The sequence below is a fragment of the Schistocerca cancellata genome, chromosome 4 (genome assembly GCF_023864275.1).
Source record: "Schistocerca cancellata isolate TAMUIC-IGC-003103 chromosome 4, iqSchCanc2.1, whole genome shotgun sequence".
In the NCBI taxonomy this organism is placed as follows: Eukaryota; Metazoa; Arthropoda; class Insecta; order Orthoptera; family Acrididae; genus Schistocerca; species Schistocerca cancellata.
Window position 1 is genome coordinate 507,030,144 of NC_064629.1, and position 27,369 is coordinate 507,057,512.

The 27,369-nt window shown below is 40.5% G+C and overlaps 1 protein-coding gene across 1 annotated transcript in view; it reads right to left on the reverse strand.

Moving 5' to 3' along the window:
- Positions 1-27,369, reverse strand: part of LOC126184293 (Down syndrome cell adhesion molecule-like protein Dscam2) — a 595,669-nt gene that overhangs the window by 194,122 nt on the left and 374,178 nt on the right. The window contains exons 16-18 of the mRNA XM_049926671.1: positions 18,121-18,252; positions 17,719-18,022; positions 16,820-17,001 (exon numbers count right to left, since the gene is read on the reverse strand). Of these exons, the coding sequence (XP_049782628.1) occupies positions 16,820-17,001; positions 17,719-18,022; positions 18,121-18,252 (618 nt within the window). The remainder of the gene's footprint in view (positions 1-16,819; positions 17,002-17,718; positions 18,023-18,120; positions 18,253-27,369) is intronic.

Genomic DNA, 27,369 nt, shown 5'->3' on the forward strand with positions numbered 1-27,369 from the left:
TGAATGACTGGCAGAGTACCTCAGAGTTAGGTTTCTAGTAACTGCTGGGTGACTTCATATTCTGCAGCATTTTGTACAACTCAGCAGCATTATCAGCTGGATTGATGATTCACCTTACCTGGCAGTACCACAAGGACTGGCACAGGTAGTCCTCCCAACTTTCTGCAGAATCATCAGAGCTGCCAAATGGCATAAAATAAGATGAGGGAAAAGGCTTGTCTGCAGACACCTGGCCCACCATCAGCATGGTGTGAGAATGGAATAATTGCCATTCTGTTTGAGCAGTGCTCATATCTGCTCCTGCTGCAGCTTTTGTTACTGCTCTTCTAGGTGCATCTCCTTCTGCCAGCACTGCAAAAATGCTAGGACCATGGTAGTAATGTATTAACACCATGAAAATGAGGAAAGCATCACATGCATAACAAAGTCCTACATTGGCACTTTTGGATCTGCAAAGGGCATGACAATGTCAAAAACCATCACTGTCAGCAAGTATGTAACTATACTAGCCAATGATGGCCTGACTACAAAACTGGGGAGCTGAATCTTGGAGAGGGGAACGAAACTCTATGTGTGAATCTAAATACAGGGAGCAGACAGTTTGAACACTGGAGACAAGCAAGGAGATAAACACCAAACATGACCAGTGCGAGTGACTGAACAACTAAGTATGTGGAAGCAGAGCACAGCAGGAGGCAAAGGCCAAGTAGTTGAAATCAGCCTAAAAACTGATGGCCCTGGCCTGTTGCTGCTGACATGTAACCACCTGACTATATAGCTCTGCCCGTACAGTGCTTTACACACTCCATCTGTAACAGCTTACAACACTACTCTGCTGTGAGAGCCATGCAATTTTATGTGTGTCCTTATTGATATCCACTGGCAGGGACACTAAATTCAGAACTGGAAATACTCACTACAGAGGCACCATAGAGACCAATATTTAGTTCTTGTTACATGTAAATGATTATATATCCAAGAAGCAGAAACAATTCACTTTGCTAGTGATGCAAGTACTATAATCATACCTAGCAGACTATTTTCAAGACAGGAAAACATAAATAATGTTTTCTTGAAAATTAATAGCTGGTTCCCTGAAAACAGAATTTAGACAAACAGAGGGTTGGGTTGTTTGGGGGAGGAGACCAGACAGCGAGGTCATCGGACTCATCAGATAACGGAAGGATGGGGAAGGATGTCGGCAGTGCCCTTTCAAAGGAATCATCCCGGCATTTGCCTGGAGCGATCTAGGGAAATCACGGAAAACCTAAATCAGGATGGCTGGATGTGGGATTGAACTGTCGTCCTCCCAAATGCGAGTAGACAAACAGAATTTAGGCAAAACATAATACATTCAATTCATACTACATATGGCCTGGCTGCGCCATTAAAAATAATGTGAGACGGTAAGTCAATAAATGAAATATTACATCATAAATTCTTAGATGTTCATATTTATAAGAACCTGAACTGGAAGTTACATGTTACAGATTGTGTTTAATGTCTAAACTATGCAATTTTTACATTATAGATAACATTAGATTTTGGAAATGAAAATGTAAAAAAGATGATTTATTTTTCCTATTTACGTTCAGTGATGCCTCATGGCATTGTATTCTTGGGTAACTCATCACTGAGGAATAAAGTGTTCATTGTACAGAAGCATGTGATAAGGATAATGTGTGGTGTTCACTCAACAGATCTCTTGTAGGTAGTTCTTTAAACTGTTGGTCAAACTGAAAACAGTCTCTCAGTACATCTTCTCCCTGATGGTGTTTGTTGACAACACTCAATCATAGTTTGAAAACAACAGTAACATTGATAAACAGAATACTAGAAGGATTAATGATTTACACCAGGGCTTCCCAATGGGTGGTCCGCAGACCCCTCAGGGGTCCGCCAGCTCTTTCTAGGGGGTCCGCGACCACCTTTCACCAAATAATGTAAAACAATGAGTAAAACTAGTGAATAAAAACGTGAAAATCAACTTCATCACTATTTTAGTTTTCATGTGAAAAACATGTGTACTTTTTACTTCAGGTCCTATTCCCAAGCAGCCTTTGCAGTTCCTAGGTGAGAACACATACACAATTTAGTGCCAGAGAATGCGCCTTCTCTGATCGACTGTTTCGCAACTATACGGGGGTCGTTTTTGCACCGGCTCATGGTGCTAGATGTGCTGAAACCTGTTACGCATGCACGGAGCGATCTTTGTTGACCAATCACAGCACTCGCTGGCACATATGCGGCCCCAGGCATCATTAACTGTTAAACCTGCTTTGCCAGTGCACTACCTATTTCATAAGTCGATTTTTGATCAGTTTATTACTTCTAACATGGATCGGTGGCTCAAGTCAGAATCATTGAAGAAGGGTGCAGTTTCTCCATCACCTTCACAACAAGGGAAGTTTCCAGTTGAAATGAATGAGGAGGGAGGACGACCAAAGGAAGAACAATCACAAGAAGCTCCACAGCCAGATTTGTTATGTGAAAATAACCTCTTCTGCCAGAATTGTTTCCTTTGAGAAATAAAGTCTTACGTTCTGTGAAATGCTTTGTCTTCTTATACAGAAATAAGAGAGTCTGTTTGTTTGTTTTCCTAAATTGTTTACAGTCAAGGCTGACTGCCACGATATGGTGTCCAAGTAGTAGTTGAAGTTGTCAGCTGTGGCTAAACTGTTGCCACGCCGCCTGCCAGTTGCCAGCTACCAACTGACAGTACACTGTTGCAAAGGCACCTGCTAGCTGCTGGCTAAGGACTGACAGCTGCCATTCAATAGATACGCAAAGACGTAAAAATAACTAGACTTCCCGAACTGTTTACATGGGCACAAAAATTGATTGTGGAACAGGGAAACGGCTTTATAGAAGCAGATTTCCAGAATCGATTTTGAAGTGTTTACCTGACCAACCAAAAGCGGAACTGGGACATCGGCTTATGAAATCTGCTTTTGGAAAGGCACGTAAACTGGGTGAATGTACTCCCACACATTGCACAACAGATGTCACAATAGTCCTTTAAAGGCAATTCCTTGGCCTCTTTGCTTTCATGATGTGTTTGTGTCCCGAATCATGGGTCTGCCTCTTTTCTTCACAGCCACGTGGAATGGCCGAGCAGTCCAAGGCGCCATGTCGTCATGGATTGCGCGGCCACTCCCACCGGAGGTTCGAGTCCTCCGTCACACACACACACACACACACACACACACACACACACACATGACTGTTACGAAATATGCATGCTCCTTACACAACTGCAGCCAAACAGTGGAAGTGAACAGACCACAAGCGGCAGCTTGTCAACAGCAAACAGTTTGGATGTGACGTTGATTGCTCTTGGAGGAAGGCAGCTCCAATGTGTGAAATGTCAATCACCAAGTAATTTTAATCAGGCTATAGTGTGTTGAACAAAGGGAGGAAATCCACTAGTAAGTGTCTGGATACAGTGGTAATTCAAATTGGATCGTTAATTTCAAGTTGTTTTCATTCATCTCTAAACCAAAGACTATTGATACTTCGTGGGCTGGGGGGGGGGGGGGGGGGGACACATGGTACTTGCATTAAGAAGCTTTCAGCTTTCAGTTCCCATGGGTTTCGCTCTGAAATTTAAAGGGGGTCCACCAGCTGAAAAGGTTGTGAAGCCCTGATTTACACTATCCAGCTCTCAGCCTTAGTCTGGTCTCTCTCTCTCTCTCTCTCGCATGGAAGATGAACAAAACTCTATTGAGTGTCTAAGTCTCAAACTATAAGTTTTGAATAAGTGAATGGGAGAAACATATGGATTTTCTCTTAAATAAACAGGTGTCTTGAAACCGCTGGTATCATCATTGACTGTTTCAAGCTGTGAAAGGTGCAATGCCACACCCTTGACAAAAATCATGCCACATAGTTGTAACTAAATAGCACCTGTTGATATGGAGAACACAAAATATCTTTTGTTGCTGTGTTATCACCCTGTCATCATTGGGTGCTGAAAGAACAAGTAAATGAGCAAGCTAGTTTCTGCAAGGAGAGCCTTTAACCATTCATGTAGAAGAAACAGTCTCTCAGATCAGATTACTCTATCTGAAACTCCAACGTATTTGCAGACTTTGAATTGTCACTGGCCTGCGCAAGGCAGTGATGTACTTTGCACTTGAATCCGCAGAGAAAGTACTGTTTCAAATCTGAAAAACTTACTGGAAGAGCTTCAACATATGAGGGTGGCTTTCCAACAGGATGGGTTTTCTAGAAAACACATTCATGCTCCACTTCAATTGAAGAGAGTGTAGCACAGGGAACATAAGGGAAAAAAACCTAGACAGCCCAACTGTGAGTTTCTTGTTATACTTACATCATAGTTTTTCAAGAATTGGAAGAATACTCATTCAGCTGAAAAACATAAAAAATACTGGGGTCTGACAGAAACAATTTCAACCTTAGCGTAGAAGACTCATATGAAATTCCAATTGAGTGTGGAATGTCATATGAAGCCCAAATGTGCTTCATGATGAAAGATCATTGTGATAAATATCATCATCATTAATGCTTCATCCTACCAGATAAATCTGCATTAGCAGCGAAATGTCTTAGCACAGGACATCAGAATGAAAATAAGAAGACCAAAAATATATCCCATGTTTCAGTTATCTTGGAGTATGTTGCAAATGAGGCAATACATATTAGTATGATAAACAATCATCAATATGGATTCTGGGTTCCAATTCAGTACAGTTTTTACCTTTGCACTTTCTACCATCACGCTGCATCAAGCAGGACAAGAACTTCTGATGACAGTCCAATCACAGCATAGTGTAGGACTCTTACAGAAATCCAAATATAATTCAGTTTTCAGTCACTGCTGTGTCTGGCAAGATCTAAGGAGCTGTGCATGTGTGGAAGGCCACACCTTAGTTCCAATCAGGGGGATCTTAAATGCTTCCACCATCCATCTTATAGCAACTATGTTATGCATGTGTGACTTTCAGAACTTAGTCAACAGTAATGAACAGTAGCCACTGGAAGGTGTCAAACAGTTGCCTCAAAAAATGTACTTAGATTTACACAACATAATACAGCATCAGACCTGAGAATATTTGATGTGATATCCATCAGACACTGAAAGTGAAAACAGAGTAAGGAAAATACTTCTGATTGATTACATATATGTAAACTAGAATTAACAACAGATAATAGTTAACCCTCGAGCAGGCACACTGTTTTCCATAACAAGAGTGGGTGCACAGCACACTTTGTACACACGTACAGAATAGATGTCTTTATGTTACCAAGGTAAACACATATGAGCAGAATCACAGATTAATCTTAGTTTAATAAAGAATGATAAAATAGACTTACATCACATGAGCTTAATCACTCATTAATTAAACATTAATGAAAAAAACTTTACCCACAGTAACGGCCCACTCAAAGCATTAAACAGTGCAGCTGCATCAGATCCCTGTAAAATGCTTATTTGATTACTAATTATCTTGTAGATAACTGCCTCATTATGGGCTTGTGCTGCTAGCTCATAATCTGGGAAATTTTCTTGCATGAATCATAAATTTTTCCTCACCTAATTCATTGTTTATTTTATATTACTGCTGCCCACTTGGACATATGACAACACAACCTATTACTGTGTCAACTGAAGCAATAATGGAGAAATAGTTATGGGCTGACAATTCTAAAACAACAACAGAAGGGTGCAAGACAAAGTTATTTGTGATTGGCACATTTTATACATAGGTGAGTCCACTTGAGGGCTAAACAGCATAGAAAGCAAGTGTATAATAATTACTTCAATCTACACCAGTTTTCCTTGACATTTTCCAGGTTCTTGTCGATCTTGCTGTTGGCCGTAAAACATGACTGACTAAATAAATGTACAGGAAGCATGGAAGAAGTGTGAAATATGTGAGTTATGGTGAAACGTTAAACCCAAAATACTATCTTTTTTTAATATAAAACCACATTTCTCAGAAATTATTATAAATGATAAACATTCTGCTCCTAACATGCATTTGAATTTGATACATTATTGCAGAAAATGTTAATTGTAGGAGCTTCACTTCTGGCTAATAAAAAGTTCATTATGATGGAGTATTCCAAGTTGCTAATTTTTCTTGCAGTGGTAGACTAGGAACCATTCTAATTCAGAATATGGCACTTTACTTCTCAGAAATGACAATCAATGGAAATTTGATTACAAAGGGTGAAAGACATAAGCCAAAAAATGTGTTATGGAAAATAATTATTCAAAATTTCATTAAAGATTTCCACTGTACAGTAACATATTAAACAATTAAAAATTACATGCTCTTATTCTTCTTCCCTCCAGGTTTATGCAATCAAAAGAAGACAGACAACGAAAGTCCACACCAGATCACAACTTAATCCTGAACAAACACACCAAGAAAGATGATTTCATGAACCAAAGCCATATATCCTTACTGGAAGTTCTGTGAACGTGCTTGTCATTTAATGCAAGACCTTGGTGCAGTGTGTAGTGATAATGGACTGTATGCTACTATCTGTTTTCTCCTTACTAGCCAAATTCCAAATGAGTTTTATGAGCAGGATTCAGACTGAAAATTTTCAGTGTGGGTATTATTATGAAGCAAATTTGGCAATGCAAGTACCACAAACATGCACATATCACTTTCATCACTTTAAGATCAGTGTAAAACACAGATATGCTCAGTCTCTCAGTATACTGTTTCTTCAAGTAGAGTTACTAGGCAATTTGACTTTCTTATTTTAATAAGAAAGTCAAATTTCATAGGAATCAAATATCTCTATATACTACAAGATCTGGCAAAATTTAAGTTGCATCGTGTACTGAAGAGGCTTTTGAGTACCTACCTAGCGCCACAATTTTATGGAAATTCCTCTAACAATTGTGGCTTTAAATCAGTCAATTCAATCTGACACAGATCATGAAAAAGTACACTATTGGCCATTAAAATTGCTACACCATGAAGATGACATGCTACAGACGTGAAATTTAACCAACAGGAAGAAGATGCTGTGATATGCAAATGATTAGCTTTTCAGAGCATTCACACAAGGTTGGTGCCGGTGGAAACACCTACAACGTGCTGACATGAGGAAAGTTTCCAACCGATTTCTCATACACAAACACGAGTTGACCCACATTTCCTGGTGAAACGTCATTGTGATGCCTTGTGTAAGGAGGAGAAATGTGTACCATCACGTTTCTGACTTTGATAAAGGTCGGATTGTAGCCTATCACGATTGCGGTTTATTGTATCACAACATTTCAGCTCACGTTGGTCGAGATGCAATGACTGTTAGCAGAATATGGAATCGGTGGGTTCAGGAGGGTAATACGGAATGCTGTGCTAGATCACAACACCCTCGTATCACTATCAGTCGAGATAACAGACATCTTATCCACATGGCTGTAACGGATTGTGCAGCAATGTCTCGATCCCTGAGTCAGTGGATGGGGACATTTGCAAGACAACAAAATCAAACATGTATTCTCGCCAACATATCGAGGGTAAATTAAAGTCATCACCAACTATTATCATATGAGTTGGGTACGTGTTTGAAATCAAACTCAAGTTTTCTTTGAACCTTTCAGCAACTGCATCATCTGAACTGGGAGGTCGAAAAAAGGATCCTATCATTATTTTATTCTGGTTGCCAACAATGACCTCTGCCCATACTAAATCACAGGAACTATCTACTTCAATTTTGCAACAAGATGAACTACTTCAAACAGCAATAAACACACGACCACCAACTGTGTTTAGCTTATCCTTTCAGAACACCATTAAATTCTTTGCAAAACTTTTGACTGAGTTTATCTCTGGCTTTAGCCATCTTTCAGTGCCTATAATGATTTGAGTGTCAGTGCTTGGAGCTCTGGTGCTTTCCCAACACAGGTATGGCCATTTACAGCTGTTATACCAATGGTCCCTGTATTTACATTCTTCCTGTGTTCAGCCTGCACCCTTTGTGACTGAAGACCATCTTGCGTCTTCCCGAGACCCTCTAACCTAAAAAACTGCCCAGTCCATGCCACACAGCCCCTGCTACCCATGTAGCCACCTCCTGCGTATAGTGGACACCTAACCTCCCTGCCGCCGTTGGATAAGCAGCTGGAGCAGCAAGTCATATACTCTTAGCTCACTTATTTGTTACATAGTTTAATTCTTAATTTCTTTGCGTGTTTTTGGTATTTGCATTGTTTAATTCATAAATTTCAGGTGTATTATAGTATTTGAGAGTTGTAGCATCACGTTTTAGTACCTGAATAGTGTAAATTCGGGTAGTCATCTGTCTTCTGTTTTTGTTTTGAATGGCCAGTGTCGGTTGGTCACAGCCAGTGTACTCCCTGACGCCATTGGATAAGCAGCTGCAGCAGCAGCAGCAAGTCATTTACTCTTAGCTCACTTATTTGTTACATAGTTTAATTCTTAACTTCTTTGCGTGTTTTTGGTATTTGCATTGTTTAATTCATAAATTTTGGGCGTATTATAGTATTTGGGAGTTGTAGCATCACGTTTTAGTACCTGAATAGTGTAAAATCGCATAGTCTCCTTCCGCCGCCGAGCAGTGTGTCAGCAGTGCGAAAGTAGCAGCATTACTGCATTTACTACGCAATCTTGTATTTTAATAACCATTTAAATTTTGTGTCGAATTGTTTGTGCTCTCTGTAGATTAGTTCAGATGTTCTTTGCAAAACAGTTTTTAGCATGGATAGGGACTGCAACTGCTGTGTTCGGATGCAGGCTGAGTTGGCATCCCTTCGCTCCCAGCTTCAGGCAGTGTTGGCTTTGGTCACACAGCTTTAGGCTGTTAACAATGGGCGTCACTGTGGGGGTCCAGATGGGGGTTTGTCGGGGACGGCCAGCTCGTCCCACACATCCCCTGATTGGACTACGACTGTGGCTGCCTGGGATACTGCCCACATTGAGGCTGATCCCTCACTTGTGGTAGAGTGGGAGGTCGTCTCGAGGTGTGGCAGGGGGTGAAAGATATTCCAGAGGGCTGAACGGAAGGCCTCTCCAGTTTGTCTGATGAACCGGTTTCAGGCTCTGTCTCAGGCTGATACTGATCTTCGGCCAGACATGGCTGCTTGTCCTGTTCCAGAGGTTGCCCCCTAGTCTGCAAGATCCGGGTGGTCACAGAGGGTGGGCTTACTGGTAGTTGGGAGCTCCAACGTCAGGCATGTAATGGGGCCCCTTAGAGATATGGCAGCAAGAGAGGGGAAGAAAACCAATGTGCATTCCGTGTGCATACCGGGGGGAGTCATTCCAGATGTGGAAAGGGTCCTTCCGGATGCCAGGAAGGGTACAGGGTGCACCCATCTGCAGGTGGTCGCTCATGTCGGCACCAATGATGTGTGTCGCTATGGATCGGAGGAAATCCTCTCTGGCTTCCAGCAGCTATCTGATTTGGTGAAGACTGCCAGTCTCGCCAGCGGGATGAAAGCACAGCTCACCATCTGCAGCATCATTGACAGGACTGACTGCGGACCTTTGGTACAGAGCCAAGTGGAGGGTCTGAATCAGAGGCTGAGACGGTTCTGCGACCGTGTGGGCTGCAGATTCCTCGACTTGTGCCATAGGGTTGTGGGGTTTTGGGTTCTGCTGGATAGGTCAGGAGTCCACTACACACAGCAAGCGGCTACATGTGTAGCAGCGGTTGTGTGGCATGGACTGGGCAGTTTTTTCAGGTTAGATGGCCTCAGGCAAGTACAGAGAGGGTAGCAGCCTCAAAGGGTGCGGGGCAAAGTCAGGACATGCGAGGGCCAAGCAGCAATCGGTATTGTAATTGTAAACTGTCGAAGCTGCATTGGTAGAGTACCGGAACTTCAAGCGCTGATAGAAAGCACCGAAGCTGAAATCGTTATAGGTACAGAAAGCTGGCTGAAACCAGAGATAAATTCTGCCGAAATTTTTACAAAGGCACAGACGGTGTTTAGAAAGGATAGATTGCATGGAACCGGTGGTGGCGTGTTTGTCGCTGTTAGTAGTAGTTTATCCTGTAGTGAAGTAGAAGTGGATAGTTCCTGTGAATTATTATGGGTGGAGGTTACACTCAACAACCGAGCTAGGTTAATAGTTGGCTCCTTTTACCGACCTCCCGACTCAGCAGCATTAGTGGCAGAACAACTGAGAGAAAATTTGGAATACATTTCACATAAATTTTCTCAGCATGTTATAGTCTTAGGTGGAGATTTCAATTTACCAGATATGGACTGGGACACTCAGATGTTTAGGATGGGTGGTAGGGACAGAGCATCGAGTGAAATTATACTGAGTGCACTATCCGAAAATTACCTCGAGCACTAAACAGAGAACCGACTCGTGGAGATAACATCTTGGACCTACTGATAACAAACAGACCCGAACTTTTCGACTCTGTATGTGCAGAACAGGGAATCAGAGATCATAAGGCCATTGCAGCATCCCTGAATATAGAAGTTAATAGGAATATAAAAAGGAGGAAAGTTTATCTGTTTAGCAAGAGTAACAGAAGGCAGATTTCAGACTACCTAACAGATCAAAATGAAAATTTCTGTTCTGACACTGACAATGTTGAGTGTTTATGGAAAAAGTTCAAGGCAATCGTCAAGTGTGTTTTAGACAGGTACGTGCCGAGTATAACTGTGAGGGATGGGAAAAACCCACCGTGGTTCAACAACAAAGTTAGGAAACTACTGTGAAAGCAAAGAAAGTTTCACTCCAAGTGTAAACGCAGCCAAAACCTCTCAGACAAAGAGAAGCTAAACGATGTCAAAGTTAGTGTAAGGAGGGCTATGCGTGAAGCGTTCAGTGAATTCTAAAGTAAAATTCTATGTCCCAACTTGACAGAAAATCCTAGGAAGTTCTGGACTTACGTTAAGTCAGTAAGTGGCTCGAAACAGCATATCCCGACACTCTGGGATGATGATGGCACTGAAACAAAGGATGACATGCGTAAAGCTGAAATACTAAACACCTTTTTCCAAAGCTGTTTCACAGAGGAAGACAGCACTGCAGTTCCTTCTCTAAATCCTCACACAAACGAAAAAATGGCTGACAGTGAAATAAGTGTCCAAGGAATAGAAAAGCAACTGGAATCACTCAACAGAGGAAAGTCCACTGCACCTGATGGGATACCAATTAGATTCTACACAGAGTATTCGAAAGAACTTGCCCCCCCTTCTAACAGCCATGTACCGCAAGTCTCTAGAGGAACGGAAGGTACCAAATGATTGGAAAAGAGCACAGGTAGTCCCAGTCTTCAAGAAGGGTCATCGAGCAGATGCACAAAACTATAGACTTATATCTCTGACGTCGATCTGTTGTAGAATTTTAGAACACGTTTTTTGCTCACGTACCATGTTGTTTTTGGAAACCCAGAATCTACTCTGTAGGAATCAACACGGATTCCGGAAACAGCGATCGTGTGAGACCCAGCTCGCTTTATTTGTTCATGAGACCCAGAAAATATTAGATACAGGCTCCCAGGTAGATGCTGTTTTCCTTGACTTCCGGAAGGCGTTCGATACAGTTCCGCACTGTCGCCTGATAAACAAAGTAAGAGCCTATGGAATATCAGACCAGATGTGTGGCAGGATTGAAGAGTTTTTAGCAAACAGAACACAGCATGTTGTTCTCAATGGAGAGGCGTCTACAGACGTTAAAGTAACCTCTGGCGTGCCACAGGGGAGTGTTATGGGACCATAGCTTTTCACAATATATATAAATGACCTAGTAGATAGTGTCGGAAGTTCCATGTGGCTTTTCGCGGATGATGATGTAGTATACAGAGAAGTTGCAGCATTAGAAAATTGTAGCGAAATGCAGGAAGATCTGCAGCGGATAGGAACTTGGTGCAGGGAGTGGCAACTGACCCTTAACATAGACAAATGTAATGTATTGCGAATACATAGAAAGAAGGATCCTTTATTGTATGATTATACGATAGTGGAACAAATGCTGGCAGCAGTTACTTCTGTAAAATATCTATGAGTATGCGTGCGGAATGATTTGAAGTGGAATGATCATATAAAATTAATTGTTGGTAAGGCGGGTACCAGGTTGAGATTCATTGGGAGAGACCTTAGAAAATGTAGTCCATCAACAAAGGAGGTGGCTTACAGAGCGCTCGTTCTACCTATACTTGAGTATTGCTCATCAGTGTGGGATCCGTACCAGATCGGGTTGACGGGGGATATAGAGAAGATCCAAAGAAGAGTGGCGCGTTTCGTCACAGGGTTATTTGGTAACCGTGATAGCATCACGGAGATGTGTAGCAAACTCAAGTGGCAGACTCTGCAAGAGAGGCGCTCTGCATCGCGGTGTAGCTTGCTGTCCAGGTTTCGAGAGGGTGCGTTTCTGGATGAGGTATCGAATATATTGCTTCTCCCTACTTATACCTCCCAAGGAGATCACGAATGTAAAATTAGAGAGATTCGAGCGCGCATAGAGGCTTTCAGACAGTCGTTCTTCCTGTGAACCATACGCGACTGGAACAGAAACGGGGGGTAATGACAGTGGCACGTAAAGTGCCCTCCGCCACACACCGTTGGGTGGCTTGCAGAGTATAAATGTAGATGTAGATGTAGAAGCAGAACCCGAAACCCAACCACCCTCTGGCGTAAGTCGAGGAATTGGCAGCCTGCACAGTCACAGAACTGTCTGAACCTCTGATTCACACCCTCCACTTGGCTCTGTACCAGAGGTCCACAATCGGTCCTGTCGACTACGATGCAAATGGTCAGCCCTGCTTTCATCTTGCAAACAAGACTGGCAGCCTTAACTACTTCTGTTAGCCACTCGAAACCAGAGAGAATCTCTTCTGATCCAAAGTGACACACATCACTGGTACTGATGTGAGCAACCATATGCAGTTGACTGCACCCTGTGCTCTTCATGGCATCCAGGAAAACAGGTTTGTGGGGGAAACAAAAAATAGCGTAGGATTCATTGATAACATCATCCAACAAATGCCATTATTGTTTCTACATTGTCTTCCGGCAGGAGAATGCTTGCACGCACACTTCTTTCATTTCTTTAAGATGATAATATTTTATGTTCCTATAGTGGTTTTACAGTCACTCTTGAAACATAAGTAAGACCAACACAGATGGCATGGCAGTTAATGAAATGAACTAACATGTACAGCAGTATCTACATATACACCTATATGACTACTTTCCAATTTTCAGTGCCTGGCAGACCTTCAAACTATTTCTGTGCTATTCCACTACAGAGTAGCTTTCAGGAACAATGAACACTTCAATCTTTCTGTGTGAGCTCTGATTTCTTGTATTTTATGATGATGATCATTTCTCCCTATGTAGGTGAGCACCAACAAAATATTTTTGTATTTGGAGGTGAAAGTTGGTGATCAAAATTTCATGAAAAGATCTCCTCACAATGTTTTCACTTTGTTTTAATGATTGCCATCCCAACTCATGTATCATATCCATGACACTGTCTCCCATATTTAGCAATAACACAAAATGAGCTGTGTTCTGCCAAGAAAACATAGTCTTTGGTTCACCTTCCCAAAAACACTTTCTATACGATCATACCAATTTAAGTTGTTGATAACTGTAATCCCTACGTATTCAGTTAAATCAACAGCCTTTAGATGTGTATAATTCATCATGCAAATGAGATTTGATGGAGTCCTTTTAGTACTCATGTATATGGCCTCACACTTTTCATTGTATAGAGTCAATTGCCACTTTCTGTACATACAAATATCTTCTTGAAATCATTTTGCAATTGATTTTGATGTTCTGATAACTTCACTAAATGGTAAATCACAGTATCATCTGCAAACAGTCTAAGAGGGTTGCTCAGACAGTCTTCTAAATCATTTATATAACAGAGAAAGAGCAGAGGCCCTTTGCAGATGCCAGATACAGCTTCTGTTTCACTCAATGACTTTCCACTATTATTATGACCTGTAACATTTCAGGCATGAAATCATGAATCTAATTGCACAACTGAGATGATACTCGATTTGCATATGCTCTGATTAGAGGCCATGTGCAAGGAATGGAGTCACAAGGCTTTTGGAAAGCTAAAAACATGGAATCAATTTGAGATCTTCTGTTAATAGCACTCATTATTTTGTGTGAATAAACAATAAGTTGTGTTTCACAAGAATGATATTTTCTGAATCCATGCTGACTGTGTCAATAGATTGTCTTCTTTGAGGTATTTCATGATGTTTGAACATAGTATATGCCCCCAAAGTCCTACTGCAAATCAGTGTCAATGATATGGGTCTATAATTGAGCGGATTACTCCTATTTCCCTTCTTGAGCATTGGTGTGGCCTGTGCAATTTTCCACACTTTAGGTATGGATCTTTTGTTATACGAGGGTTTTATATGTTTGCTAAGTTTGTAGCTATTGTATCAGCATACTCTGAAATGGACCTAACTTCTACAATCTGGACCAGAAGACTTGCTTTATTAAGTGATTTAAGTTATTCTGCTACACTGACTATAGAGACTTCTACATTTCTCATGTTTGTTGCTGTTTTTGATACAAATTCTGGAATATTTACTTCATGTTCTTTGGTGAAGGAATTTTGGAGAACCATGCTTAGTAACTCTGCTTTAGTGGTGCTGTCTTTTGTAATATTCCTACTGATATTTTGCAGTGAAGGTATTGATCATGTCTTGCCACTTGTGTAATTTACATATGACCAGCATTTCTTTGAATTTTCTGTAAGATTTCGAGTGAGAGGTTCATTGGGGATGTTATTAAAAGCATCTCAATTGAAGTCCATGCTAAATTCTGAGCTTCAGTAAAAAATTGTCTATCTTGCAGATTTTGTGTTCTTTTAAATTAGGCGTGTTGTTTTCGTTGCTTCTGCAACACCGCTCTCAACTGCTTTGTATACAATGGGGCATCAGTTCCATCTCTTATTAATTCATTTGGCATAAATCTCTCCATTAATAGTATTTCCTTGAATGTGTGTCACATATTTTGTGTACTTACATAGTTAGTTTGGAAGGAGTGGATACTATATCTTAGGAAGGTGGTAAGTGAATTTTTATATGCTATTTTTAATAGATATACCTTGCAATTAATTTTGGTGCATTAGGATGTTATGATATTCAGTCTCATTACAACAATCTTTTGTTGACAAATCCCTATATCTACCATGATGTTCATTATTTACTGTGGATTATTTGTTGCTAAAAGGTCACATAAATTTTTGCAACCTCTTACACTACAAAAGGGCTCCTGATGCAATTGCTTGAAATAAGCTCCAGAGAAAGCATTTAGTACAGATATGGACAATGTTTTATGTCTACCACCAACTTTAAACATGTATTCCCTCCAACATACTGAGGACAGACTGAAGTAAACACCAACTATAATTGCATAAATGGAGTACCTATTCGAAATGAGACTTACGTTTTCTTTGAACCTTTCAGCAACTGCATCATCTAAACCAGTGGTTTGGTAAAAGGAACCAATTATTAATTTATTCCAGTAGTCAGTCACAGCCTCTAATCATACAAGCTTTTAGAAACTATCTGCTTCAGTTTCACTACAGAACAAACTACTTCTAACAGCAACAAACCCTACATCACAAACTGTATTTAATCTATATTTTCTGAATCCCATTAGGACCTTTGTAAAAAGATTTTAGTGCACTTATCTTCAGTTTCATCCACCTTTCAGTACCTATAACAATTTGACCTTCAGTGCTTTCTATTAGTGCCTGGAGTGGTGGTTCTTTCCTAACACAGCTATGAAAATTTGCAGCTGTAATACTAATTGTTCCTAGATCTACTGTCATTCTGTGTTTGACCTGCAGCATTTCTCCAGTTTTCCAAGACCCTCTAATCCAGAAAAACCATCCAGTTCACTCCACACATCCACTGCTACCCACGTAGCAGCCTCCTGTATGTAAATGGCCCCTGACCTATTAAGTGGAAGCCAACATTTGGCAAGAGTGAATTTCAGACCCCCGTCTGGCTAACAAGAACTAGGTTTTCCATGATTTTGCCAAAATCATTTCAAGTCAATGTATGATGTGTCTTTTGATTACCCCATGGCTAATTTTAATCTCATTAAGCCCAAACAAGCACATGTACCAATCATGATGATGATGATGATGTTTGGTTTGTGGGGCGCTCAACTGCGTGGTTATCAGCGCCCGTACAATTACCCAATCTTTGCTCAGTCCAATTTCGCCACTTTCCTGGATGATGATGAAATGATGAGAACGACACAAACACCCAGTCATCTCGAGGCAGGTGAAAATCCCTGACCCCGCCGGGAATCGAACCCGGGACCCCGTGCTCGGGAAGCGAGAACGCTACCGCGAGACCACGAGCGGCGGACTGTACCAATCATAATGACTTCAACGTTTTGAAATAGTAAACTTTAATCTTTGTTCCACACTTCCTTTTTACCCATGCATATATGCATGTGGGCAGAGATGAGAAGATAAAATTTTATCCTTTTGCACAACATTACTGATTTTAACTTGCTGTAAGATTATCATGATTTCATAATAAGTAGTTTCATATTTATCAGAAACTTAAAATCAATGTTCAGATTCATGATGTTGTTTCCAAAGCTACACTGATGAGTACTCAGATCCACATTGACATTTTAATTAAATCATTTTCAAACAAACCGGGAAATTACAAGTGAGTTACAGTTATGCAAAATCCAACCTCAGTGCTGTCTGAAACACAGTGATCACAGGAGATCCATGTACCAGAATGTATACAGGCTGCAAATGAATTAATCATGAAATCTTGTGGATATTGCAATGCCAAAAATATAACTCCCTAACAAAACTGAAAAATGATAGACATTGTGACTCACCATCTTCCAGTGTCTGAGCCACAACTTCTTCTGAAAGTGGTCCTGGTCCTCGGCTATTAAAAGCTTGGACAACAACACCATATTTGCTATACTTCTTTAATGATTCTAGATGGTACTCTTCTTTCCCATATCCTTTCCATGGTACTGTTGTATAGTTATAGTGTACCTTTCCTTCAGATTCTCTGAAATTAGAACAATGAATATATCTGTTTTAGCAACAAAATTGCAGCTGCAGATAATGTTCATAAATCACCAGGATTAAGAAATACAGAGTGTTTGCACAAAGTAGGGTACCAAAACATGAACACACATAGAAAGAAGCCTATACATGTTGACACACATTCACAGAGTTATCAGTACAAAAGAGTTCTTGAAATTCCATATGTATGTCAACAATTTTTTGCATTTTGGATTCTAGATTCATTTTTTAAGCCACAGTCATTTTCCACCTTGATGTTCATCAACAAACATAAACTAGGTCAGAAGTGAATGTGTCAGTATGCATGTTTTTGTGAGCTGATAGACATTTTGTTTGTTCGAGTACCTTTCTGTTCAGATTTCTCAAAAAAAAATTCTAAATACCCTCTCATGAGTCAAACAAACTTATGACTGTTAGCCATTATCTTTTTTGCATCCACTAAATATCCCATGTTATTGCAATATAATTTGGCTATTTGGCATTTATGTACACATCTTAATTTTTTTTTTTCATGAAATAGCCACTACAGAGAGATGTTTATTTTTGTAACACACTGCAAGTGAGTGAAAGCCTGAAGATTGCTTCATTTGCAATGGAACATATGTGTTCACTTCCTTTCATTCTCACTTATCACTTGCAGATTCAGTAACAATAGTACTATTGGCCTTCTTGCAGTTGAGACAGGTGTAATGAATCTCACCCTATTTGGCGGAAACCAACATAATGTCCAAGCAGCATGCCATTCAGGTGATCCTCTGGAGGTGCATCCCAAGTAAGCATAAGCTGTGTGGAGCTTACAGCATCAATAGTTACATGGCGTGGTGGTGCTGTAGGAGCCTCTTCCTCAGTGCGTGCCAGCATTTCTTGGCTTGGGGCACCAGGGCCAAGATTATTCTCAGCAACCACACGAATGCTGTAGAGTGTTGCTGGGTGCAACTGAGACACCACAGCACTGTTCTGTTTGCCATCAACAGTCATTTCTTGAGATGGACCTTGCCATGAAACTGAAAAATGGAAAGTAAAAGAAGTGCAAATGTAAGTGGATATGACATACACAAACTACCTCTTTAGTGACACAATAGTGGCTAGAATATGACCTCACCTTGAGTAGGATTGTATTGCAGCACATATCGAGTTATTGGACTGTTGCCATCATCTGGTGGATTCCATGCAATGCTGATTTTCCTGCTATCTTGTCCTAGTACATGGACATTAGTAGGTTGAGATGGTAAGTCTGTGAATATAAAAGAATTATACAGCAACTTGTGACAAAGCAAGCTGGGATGTTGTTACTTTCTCTCTTGTTTTGCCATCTACCTCCTTAAATTCATTTTTTCATTTTAACTAATTACTATTAACATCATAATCATCATCATCATCATCAGACAATTCAATCATTAAATGATGTCACCTCTTCGAGTTATGGATCTCTTGTTTAGCCATCTGCCTCCTTAAATTCATTTTTTTCATTTTAACTAATTAAGATTAACATATGTGAGTGTAATCTGCACTTTCATAAAAGAGAAAGGTTGGCCCTCAATTGTAAAGAATATAGCACCAGATCTAGTTTGGTGTTTAGTTTTATGTATGTAATAGATTTTCTAATTCATTTTGACTATTCCTAGTTAATATCTTTAGTTATAGGGTGAAATCAATAATTGTTCCATAACTTAAATTCTATTGTTGACTTACAAACAAATATAAATTCTGTACTAATTATAAACCTTTGGAGGAACAACCACTGGTATTCTTAAAGTATCTATTTGGCTCTATTCAAATATATGATAGCAAAGCCAGCCCTCAATTTATTCCAAAGTAATTACCAGGTCTGTCAAAAGTATTGTTTGTATAACTATATTTGTTAATTTTATCATTTAAACAAATAATTCAGCTTAACGCTTGTAGTAGAAGAAACTGTTAAAAAGAAGGAATTTTTCAATATATTCAGTGAATTGAATGAGTTATGTTTTAATTGTAATTCCTTTAAATTTACATCAAACGATGTATAGTTTCAGTACCTATTATTGTGATGATATATAAAGGCCCAATTTTTGGACCCAAGACAGTCAGTCCACAGCCGATTTTCAGACAAGGAAGCTGTATTGGTTAGGTCAACAACAATGCATCAACTTAACTGTGACATAAATGTAACACCAATGACAGAACAGTAAACTATTGTAGCAGTATGCTGATGTTTGCCTGCAAACTATTAATGAGGCTTATCGAAAGTTAACCAATAGTGGACTGGCCATATTTCCAGGGAAAGGATTAATGAAGATTTGTTGTCTGAAGAAGATCACATGGTAAGCAAAAAGGAAGTGTGGCACCCTGTAATAACAGCAAGTGTACAAGTTATACATGTTAAGCATTTACTGGACAGTGGTAGTGATTTGAATGGCATTTCACAGGCATTTTTTGAATCTATTAAGAACACAGAACACAGGAGGCACCTGATGCATGTGTCTGGAATAAAAATTGTTGGTGCTACTGGTAAGCTATCAAGGAGTGTGAAACAAGAAGTACTATTAACTGTGGAATTGGCGGGACAGCTGCCTGTGTGCAATTTCTTGGTAATTTAAAATCCCAGCATAGAGGTAATATTTGGGACTAATTTCTTATGCAAATAGCAAGTAGGTGGTTCAACATTCTGTGTTGGATTCACTAAGTGGTGACAATGCTTACTTCAGCTGTCTGTCTCTACTTTCATGTTTCCTGAGACAGTCAAACTCTTCTCCTATTCTATTTGTAGGTTATAAGTGAATCAGCAACATTACATCTTTGGCTTTCATGTGATTTTGTACAGCAGGATACTTTAGTATAGGAATATTTTAGAAAAGGTTTCTCAAGTTGTATATTATGTTGTGTTAGTTATAAGTAATGGAATCATAAGATGGAAGAAAGTAAATTGGTAGCATGGTTAAAGACATTCTGTCAAACAAAGAGGTAAGGCAAACTGAAAATGAAATGTGTTAGCATATGTGGAGAAGGTGTAGATTATCTGAAAACTATCATTAACATCTGAATTAATCAGCTCATGGGTGCCTGCAGTAATGCGTGTGGAAAGAATATGCAAGATTTGTATGTATATTGCACTTCAGGCTAGAATCTCAAGCAATTTGATGGAACACAGTGAAATAAGTTTTTCTAATTGATAGTTTTGTATGGTCAGTAATAAGAGCTCAGTTTGCCTTAGCATAAGGATCTATTACTGTGGAGTGTTTTTCAGTAGTCTCAATTTTGCACTGAATAAGCACAGCAGGCGCTTATTAGATAATTAAGCAATAATGAAATAATAAAATAATGAATCATGTTAGGGTCTTAATGGTTAGGGTGCCTGTCTTTGCAGTAGGGATGTTTTTTTGAAAATGCACTCCACTAGTTAACGAGGTAAGAGAGGTAAGTAAAATAATGGAGCTGACAGACATGATTGAGTAATGAAAAAGCTAACTGTACACAAACAAATGTGGTGTAACTGTATTCATGATATAATTTTGAACTAGGCAACAATGAGTACTGTGTATATTGTGCAATTCATGACACTGCAGCTGGGAATGAAAGCTTAATAGAAGGAACAATATTTTAGTGAGATACAAGTCATATAACACTGCATTATCAGATCTATAGGTTATCTGAAAACTTCTATTTGTGTTCTGAGTAATTATGAGCTCAAAGTGGTAATACTGGGATGAAAAAAAGTAATTTTGGTGATTAACTGATAATGGTGGTGCTAGAGTCTTGTGAATAATCTGACAGGTCAACTATTTGGTAACATCTTGTGATTTTGCAAGGATTTCATTTTCTGGTTGAATGAGAGTAGCACTCAGAGTTGAATGGAGAAGTAGGGCAATGATTTGGTACAACTTCCATCCCCTTGTTTTTGATTTGAATAGTAATTAAGTCATGAGGTGGTGACTATTTTTTTTTTCATAATGTAACATTTTGTAAATCTATGCTACTACACATCTTGAGTTTTTGCTAGAGGTGATGTACATATTTTAGACACTAAGATGATGAGTCCATAAACTACACTCCTGGAAATGGAAAAAAGAACACATTGACACCGGTGTGTCAGACCCACCATACTTGCTCCGGACACTGTGAGAGGGCTGTACAAGCAATGATCACATGCACGGCACAGCGGACACACCAGGAACCGCGGTGTTGGCCGTTGAATGGCGCTAGCTGCGCAGCATTTGTGCACCGCCGCCGTCAGTGTCAGCCAGTTTGCCGTCGCATACGGAGCTCCATCGCAGTCTTTAACACTGGTAGCATGCCGCGACAGTGTGGACATGAACCGTATGTGCAGTTGACGGACTTTGAGCGAGGGCGTATAGTGGGCATGCGGGAGGCCGGGTGGACGTACCGCCGAATTGCTCAACACGTGGGGCGTGAGGTCTCCACAGTACATCGATGTTGTCGCCAGTGGTCGGCGGAAGGTGCACGTGCCCGTCGACCTGGGACCGAACCGCAGCGGAGCACGGATGCACGCCAAGACCGTAGGATCCTACGCAGTGCCGTAGGGGACCGCACCGCCACTTCCCAGCAAATTAGGGACACTGTTGCTCCTGGGGTATCGGCGAGGACCATTCGCAACCGTCTCCATGAAGCTGGGCTACGGTCCCGCACACTGTTAGGCTGTCTTCCGCTCACGCCCCAACATCGTGCAGCCCACCTCCAGTGGTGTCGCGACAGGCGTGAATGGAGGGACGAATGGAGACGTGTTGTCTTCAGCAATGAGAGTCGCTTCTGCCTTGGTGCCAATGATGGTCGTATGCGTGTTTGGCGCCGTGCAGGTGAGCGCCACAATCAGGACTGCATACGACCGAGGCACACAGGGCCAACACCTGGCATCATGGTGTGGGGAGCGATCTCCTACACTGGCTGTACACCACTGGTGATCGTCGAGGGGACACTGAATAGTGCACGGTACATCCAAACCGTCATCGAACCCATCGTTCTACCATTCCTAGACCGGCAAGGGAACTTGCTGTTCCAACAGGACAATGCACGTCCGCATGTATCCCGTGCCACCCAACGTGCTCTAGAAGGTGTAAGTCAACTACCCTGGCCAGCAAGATCTCCGGATCTGTCCCCCATTGAGCATGTTTGGGACTGGATGAAGCGTCGTCTCACGCGTTCTGCACGTCCAGCACGAACGCTGGTCCAACTGAGGCGCCAGGTGGAAATGGCATGGCAAGCCGTTCCACAGGACTACATCCAGCATCTGTACGATCGTCTCCATGGGAGAATAGCAGCCTGCATTGCTGCGAAAGGTGGATATACACTGTACTAGTGCCGACATTGTGCATGCTCTGTTGCCTGTGTCTATGTGCCTGTGGTTCTGTCAGTGTGATCATGTGATGTATCTGACCCCAGGAATGTGTCAATAAAGTTTCCCCTTCCTGGGACAATGAATTCACGGTGTTCTTATTTCAATTTCCAGGAGTGTATGTCAATTTCCAACCAGGACTTGGCATTTCAGTGATTTTGCAAAGGGGAAAGAAGCCCAAATCTTTCAAGTTTAACCAGTTTCAGACAGTTATGACCTAGAGTAATGTTTTGTAGTGTAATGTGTACCTGATTTTAAAATTTTTACTGGTCCCCATCTTTTGTACTATAGTCAAGATGCCTAATTTTTATTAAAAGTATAGCTTATGGGTATTTGGTGCCATTGTACAATACAATGTATGTACATATTTTGTATGGCCATTTCATATAAGAAGAAATTTGAATTACATATGTAGAGTAGTTTTTGATGAGATTTCTTATGTAATATTTTTTGTGTGTAGATTCTTAACTCACTTTCTGGGGTCACTTGTGCTCATTTAAATGCCCAGTTAGCTATTTGCAACATCTATCTGGTCAATCCAATCAGGGATTAAGGTGATGAAGCAAGCTGGGATCTTGTTACTTACCCTCTTGTTTAGCCATCTGCCTCCTTAAATTCATTTTTTTCATTTTAACTAATTAAGATTAACATATGTGAGTGTAATCTGCACTTTCATAAAAGAGAAAGGTTGGCCCTCAATTGTAAAGAATATAGCACCAGATCTAGTTTTGTGTTTAGTTTTATGTATGTAATTGATTTTCTAATTCATTTTGACTATTCCTAGTTAATATCTTTAGTTATAGGGTGAAATCAGCAATTGTTCCATAACTTAAATTCTATTGTTGACTTACAAACAAATATAAATTCTGTACTAATTATAAACCTTTGGAGGAACAACCACTAGTATTCTTAAAGTATCTATTTGGCTCTATTCAAATATATGATAGCAAAGCCAGCCCTCAATTGATTACAAAGTAATTACCAGGTATGTCAAAAGTATTGTTTGTATAACTATATCTGTTAATTTTATCATTTAAACATATAATTCAGCTTAACCCTCATAGTGGAAGAAATTGTTAAAAAGAAGGAATTTTTTGATATATTCAGTTAATTGAATGAGTGGTGTTTTAATTGTAATTTCTGTAAATTTAACATCAAACGATGTATAGGTTCAGTACCTATTATTTTGATGATATACACTACTGGCCATTAAAATTGCTACACCACGAAGATGACGTGCTACAGATGTGAAATTTAACTGACAGGAAGAAGATGCTGTGATATGTAAATGATTAGCTTTTCAGAGCATTCACACAAGGTTGGCGCCGCTGATGACTCCTACAACGTGCCGACATGAGGAAAGTCCCCAACCGATTGCTCATACATAAACAGCAGTTGACCGTTGTTGCCTGGTGAAACATTGTTGTGATGTCTCGTATAATGAGGAGAAATGCGTACCATCACGTTTCCGACTTTGATAAAGGTCGGATTGTAGCCTATTGCGATTGCGGTTTATCATATCGCTACATTGCTGCTCGCGTTGGTCGAGATTCAATGACTGTTAGAAGAATATGGAATCGGTGGGTTCAGGAGGGTAATACGGAACGCCGTGCTGGAGCCCAACGGCCTCGTATCACTGGCAGTCAAGATGACAGGCATCTTATCCGAATGGCTGTAACGGATCGTGCAGCTACGTCTCGATCCCTTAGTCAACAGATGAGGATGTCTGCAAGGCAATAACCATCTGCACGAACAGTTCGATGACGTTTGCAGCAGCATGGACCATCAGCTCAGAGATCATGGTTGCGGTTACCCTTGACGCTGCATCACAGACAGGAGCGCCTGCGATCGTGTACTCAACGACGAAACTGGGTGCACAAATGGCAAAACGTCATTTATTCGGATGAATCCAGGTTCTGTTTACAGCATCATGATGGTCGCATTCATGTTTGGTGACATCGTGGTGAACGCACATTGGAAGCGTGTATTCGTCATCGCCATACTGGCGTATCACCCAGTGTGATGGTATGCGGTGCCATTGGTTACACGTCTCGGTTACCTCTTGTTCGCATTGACGGCACTTTGAACAGTGGACGTTACATTTCAGATCTGTCATGACCCGTGGCTCTACCCTTCATTCGATCCCTGCGAAAGCCTACATTTCAGCAGGATTATGCAAGACCGCATGTTGCAGATCCTGTACGGGCCTTTCTGGATACAGAAAATGTTCGACTGCTGCTCTGGCCAGCACATTCTCCAGATCTCTCACCAATTGAAAATGTCTGGTCAATGGTGGCCGAGCAACTGGCTCGTCACAATATGCCTGTCACTACTCTTGATGAACTGTGGTATCGTGTTGAAGCTGTATGGGCAGCTGTACCTGTCCATGCCGTCCAAGCTCTGTTTGACTGAATGCCCAGGTGTATCGATGCCGTTATTACGGCCAGAGGTGGTTGTTCTGGATACTGATTTCTCAGGATCTGTGCACCAAAATTGCATGAAAATGTAATCACATGTCAGTTATAGTACAATATATTTGTCCAACGAATACCTGTTTATCATCTGCATTTCTTCTTGGTGTAGCTATTTTAATGGCCAGCAGTGTATAAAGGCCCAATTTTTGGTCCCAAGATAGTCAGTCCATGGCTGATTTTCAGACAAGGAAGCTGTATTGGTTAGGTCAACAACAATGCATCAACTTAACTGTGAAATAAGTGTAACACCAGTACGCCATGTGTTAAAACAATGACAGTGTCTGTTCAATGTATTTGAAAGATTGTGAACTGTGTGGTTAGGGTTTTACTGCTCATAGAAATACAACAGTAAACTATTGTAGCAGTATGCTGATGTTTGCCTACAAACTATTAATGAGGCTTATCAAAAGTTAACCAATAGTGGACTGAGTGGAAAGTGCTTGACTTGCCATAGAATTGCTAGATTGGGGCCTCTGTGTGATGGGTGCTGTAGTTGTTTCCATGTGGGTGACTATAGTGCCGTGGGAGTAGGGGAAGTAAATGAGACTCATCATTGGTTGTGTAGGATATGTAGTAGAGATAAGAAGATACTAGAAGAGGAGGGGTAAATTGCCACCCTTCAGGCTGAGTTAGACAAGTCCAGGGGAGGTCTTGACAGGTTTAGAAGGGACAAGTGCACAGAGAGATAGGAAGTGGCAACTGGCAACAGGAGGAATAGGCCTAGAAATTTGTCAGCTTCATGGTGAATGTGGAAAATAGATTTGACCTGTTGTTTCAGTTAGAAGCTGGTGAGCCTCAAGCAGTTGTAGGTGTAGACAGGGCACACCAAACTTTCAGCAGAAAATTGAAAAGTAAGGATGTAGGGAAATCAGTAAAGAGAAAGAAAGTGTTGTTGTTAGGTAGTTTTTATGGAAGAGGTGTTGGCCACCTTTTGCAGGATTAACTAGGATCAGAATACCAGGTCACCAATTCTTTTAAACCTAGTGCTGGTGTGGAACAGGTGACAGAGGATTTAGGATCACTTTGCAAAGATTTCACTAAGGAAGACACTGTGGTTATAGTGGGTGGGCCAGGTAATAGTGCTGACAGAGATCCTGGGAAGGTAAGAGTGTGACATGGCAAAGATTACATCAGCATCAAAGCATACTAGTGTTGAGTTTGTATCTGTTCTTGGGCACTATGACCGACCTCATTTGAACTCTTCTGTCGGGGGAGTTAATTTGGAGTTGGTATGGCTGCTTATGTCGGGTGCAGGGTCGCACATTAGTGTGGATCCCTGTTGATTCTCTCAATAGGTGGGATTATACTAGGTATAGCCTTCACCTCAACAAGAAAGGGAAGGGTAAACTGGCTGGGAAAGTAGCAGGAAAGTTAAAGGGAGGAGGCAATGTCATGAGTGATAAAATACCAGTGGTTATAGGGTTCACAAAAGACCCTATTTTAGGATAGGAAAGACAGAAAGAAACCAAGTTTTAAAAGACTGAGACAAACCTTCAGTTTGAGAAAGAAACCAAAAAAACATAATTCTAGTTTATTACATCAGCATAAACAGCTGTTGGTTAAGAATTTTCAACAATCAGCAGAACCCAGGTTTAACTCAGTAAAGTAAAATGTGAGCTATCTTCATTGCATCAAAAAATTCGTGGACTGAGAACTAAAATTAATGAATTAATTATCTGCATAGATTAATTAGAGTACTCAAACCCAGCTGACATAGTCTGCCTCTCTGAACATCATGTGACCACTGGTATAGAACTTTTAAGTGTTACAGGATTTAGGTTAGCATCTCACTTCTGTAGAGTAGAAATGGAGAAAGGAGTAGTGGCCACATACATAAATTTAAGAACACAGACATTCATAAATTTTGCCTAGAACAGCATATGGAAGCATGTGCAACACAAGTAGAATTTCACAAAAAGTTCTTCATAACATTAAGTGTATACCAAGGACCTGCAGGTAACTTTAATCTGTTCATAAACCACCTTGAAGCTGTACTGGCCCATTTAGAAAACCAAAAACAAAGAAATAGTGGTTTCTGGTGACTTCAATCTAGATTTCCTTAAAGACTCTCCCAATAATAACTTATTTGATTTAATAACACTATCATTCAACTTAATTCTGACTGTTAAGTTACCCACTAGGGTAGCCAATTGCTCACAAACAGCCATTGTTAATATCTTTATAGAAAAGTACAATGAACAAAATTATGTTACAAAACAATAGTCAATGGGCTCTCAGACCATGACATGCCGTTCCTTCTGTTAAATGTTAATACTGAACAGGATATAAAATCTATTAAATCTGAACTCAAGAGGGTAATCAATAAGCCAAAAATGGATTATTTTAGGACACTCCTCAGAGGCATTCCCTGGAGTGATATTTACAGTGCTCATGGCATGAAAGAAAAATATAACACTTTTGCTAATAAAGTGCTTACCTTATCTGAACACTGTTTCCCCCAAAAACTAACCAAGGTTAGAGCAAAGTCTACAAAGAAGCCATGGATTACTCAAGGAATAGAAGTATCTCATAAAACAAAAAGAAAACT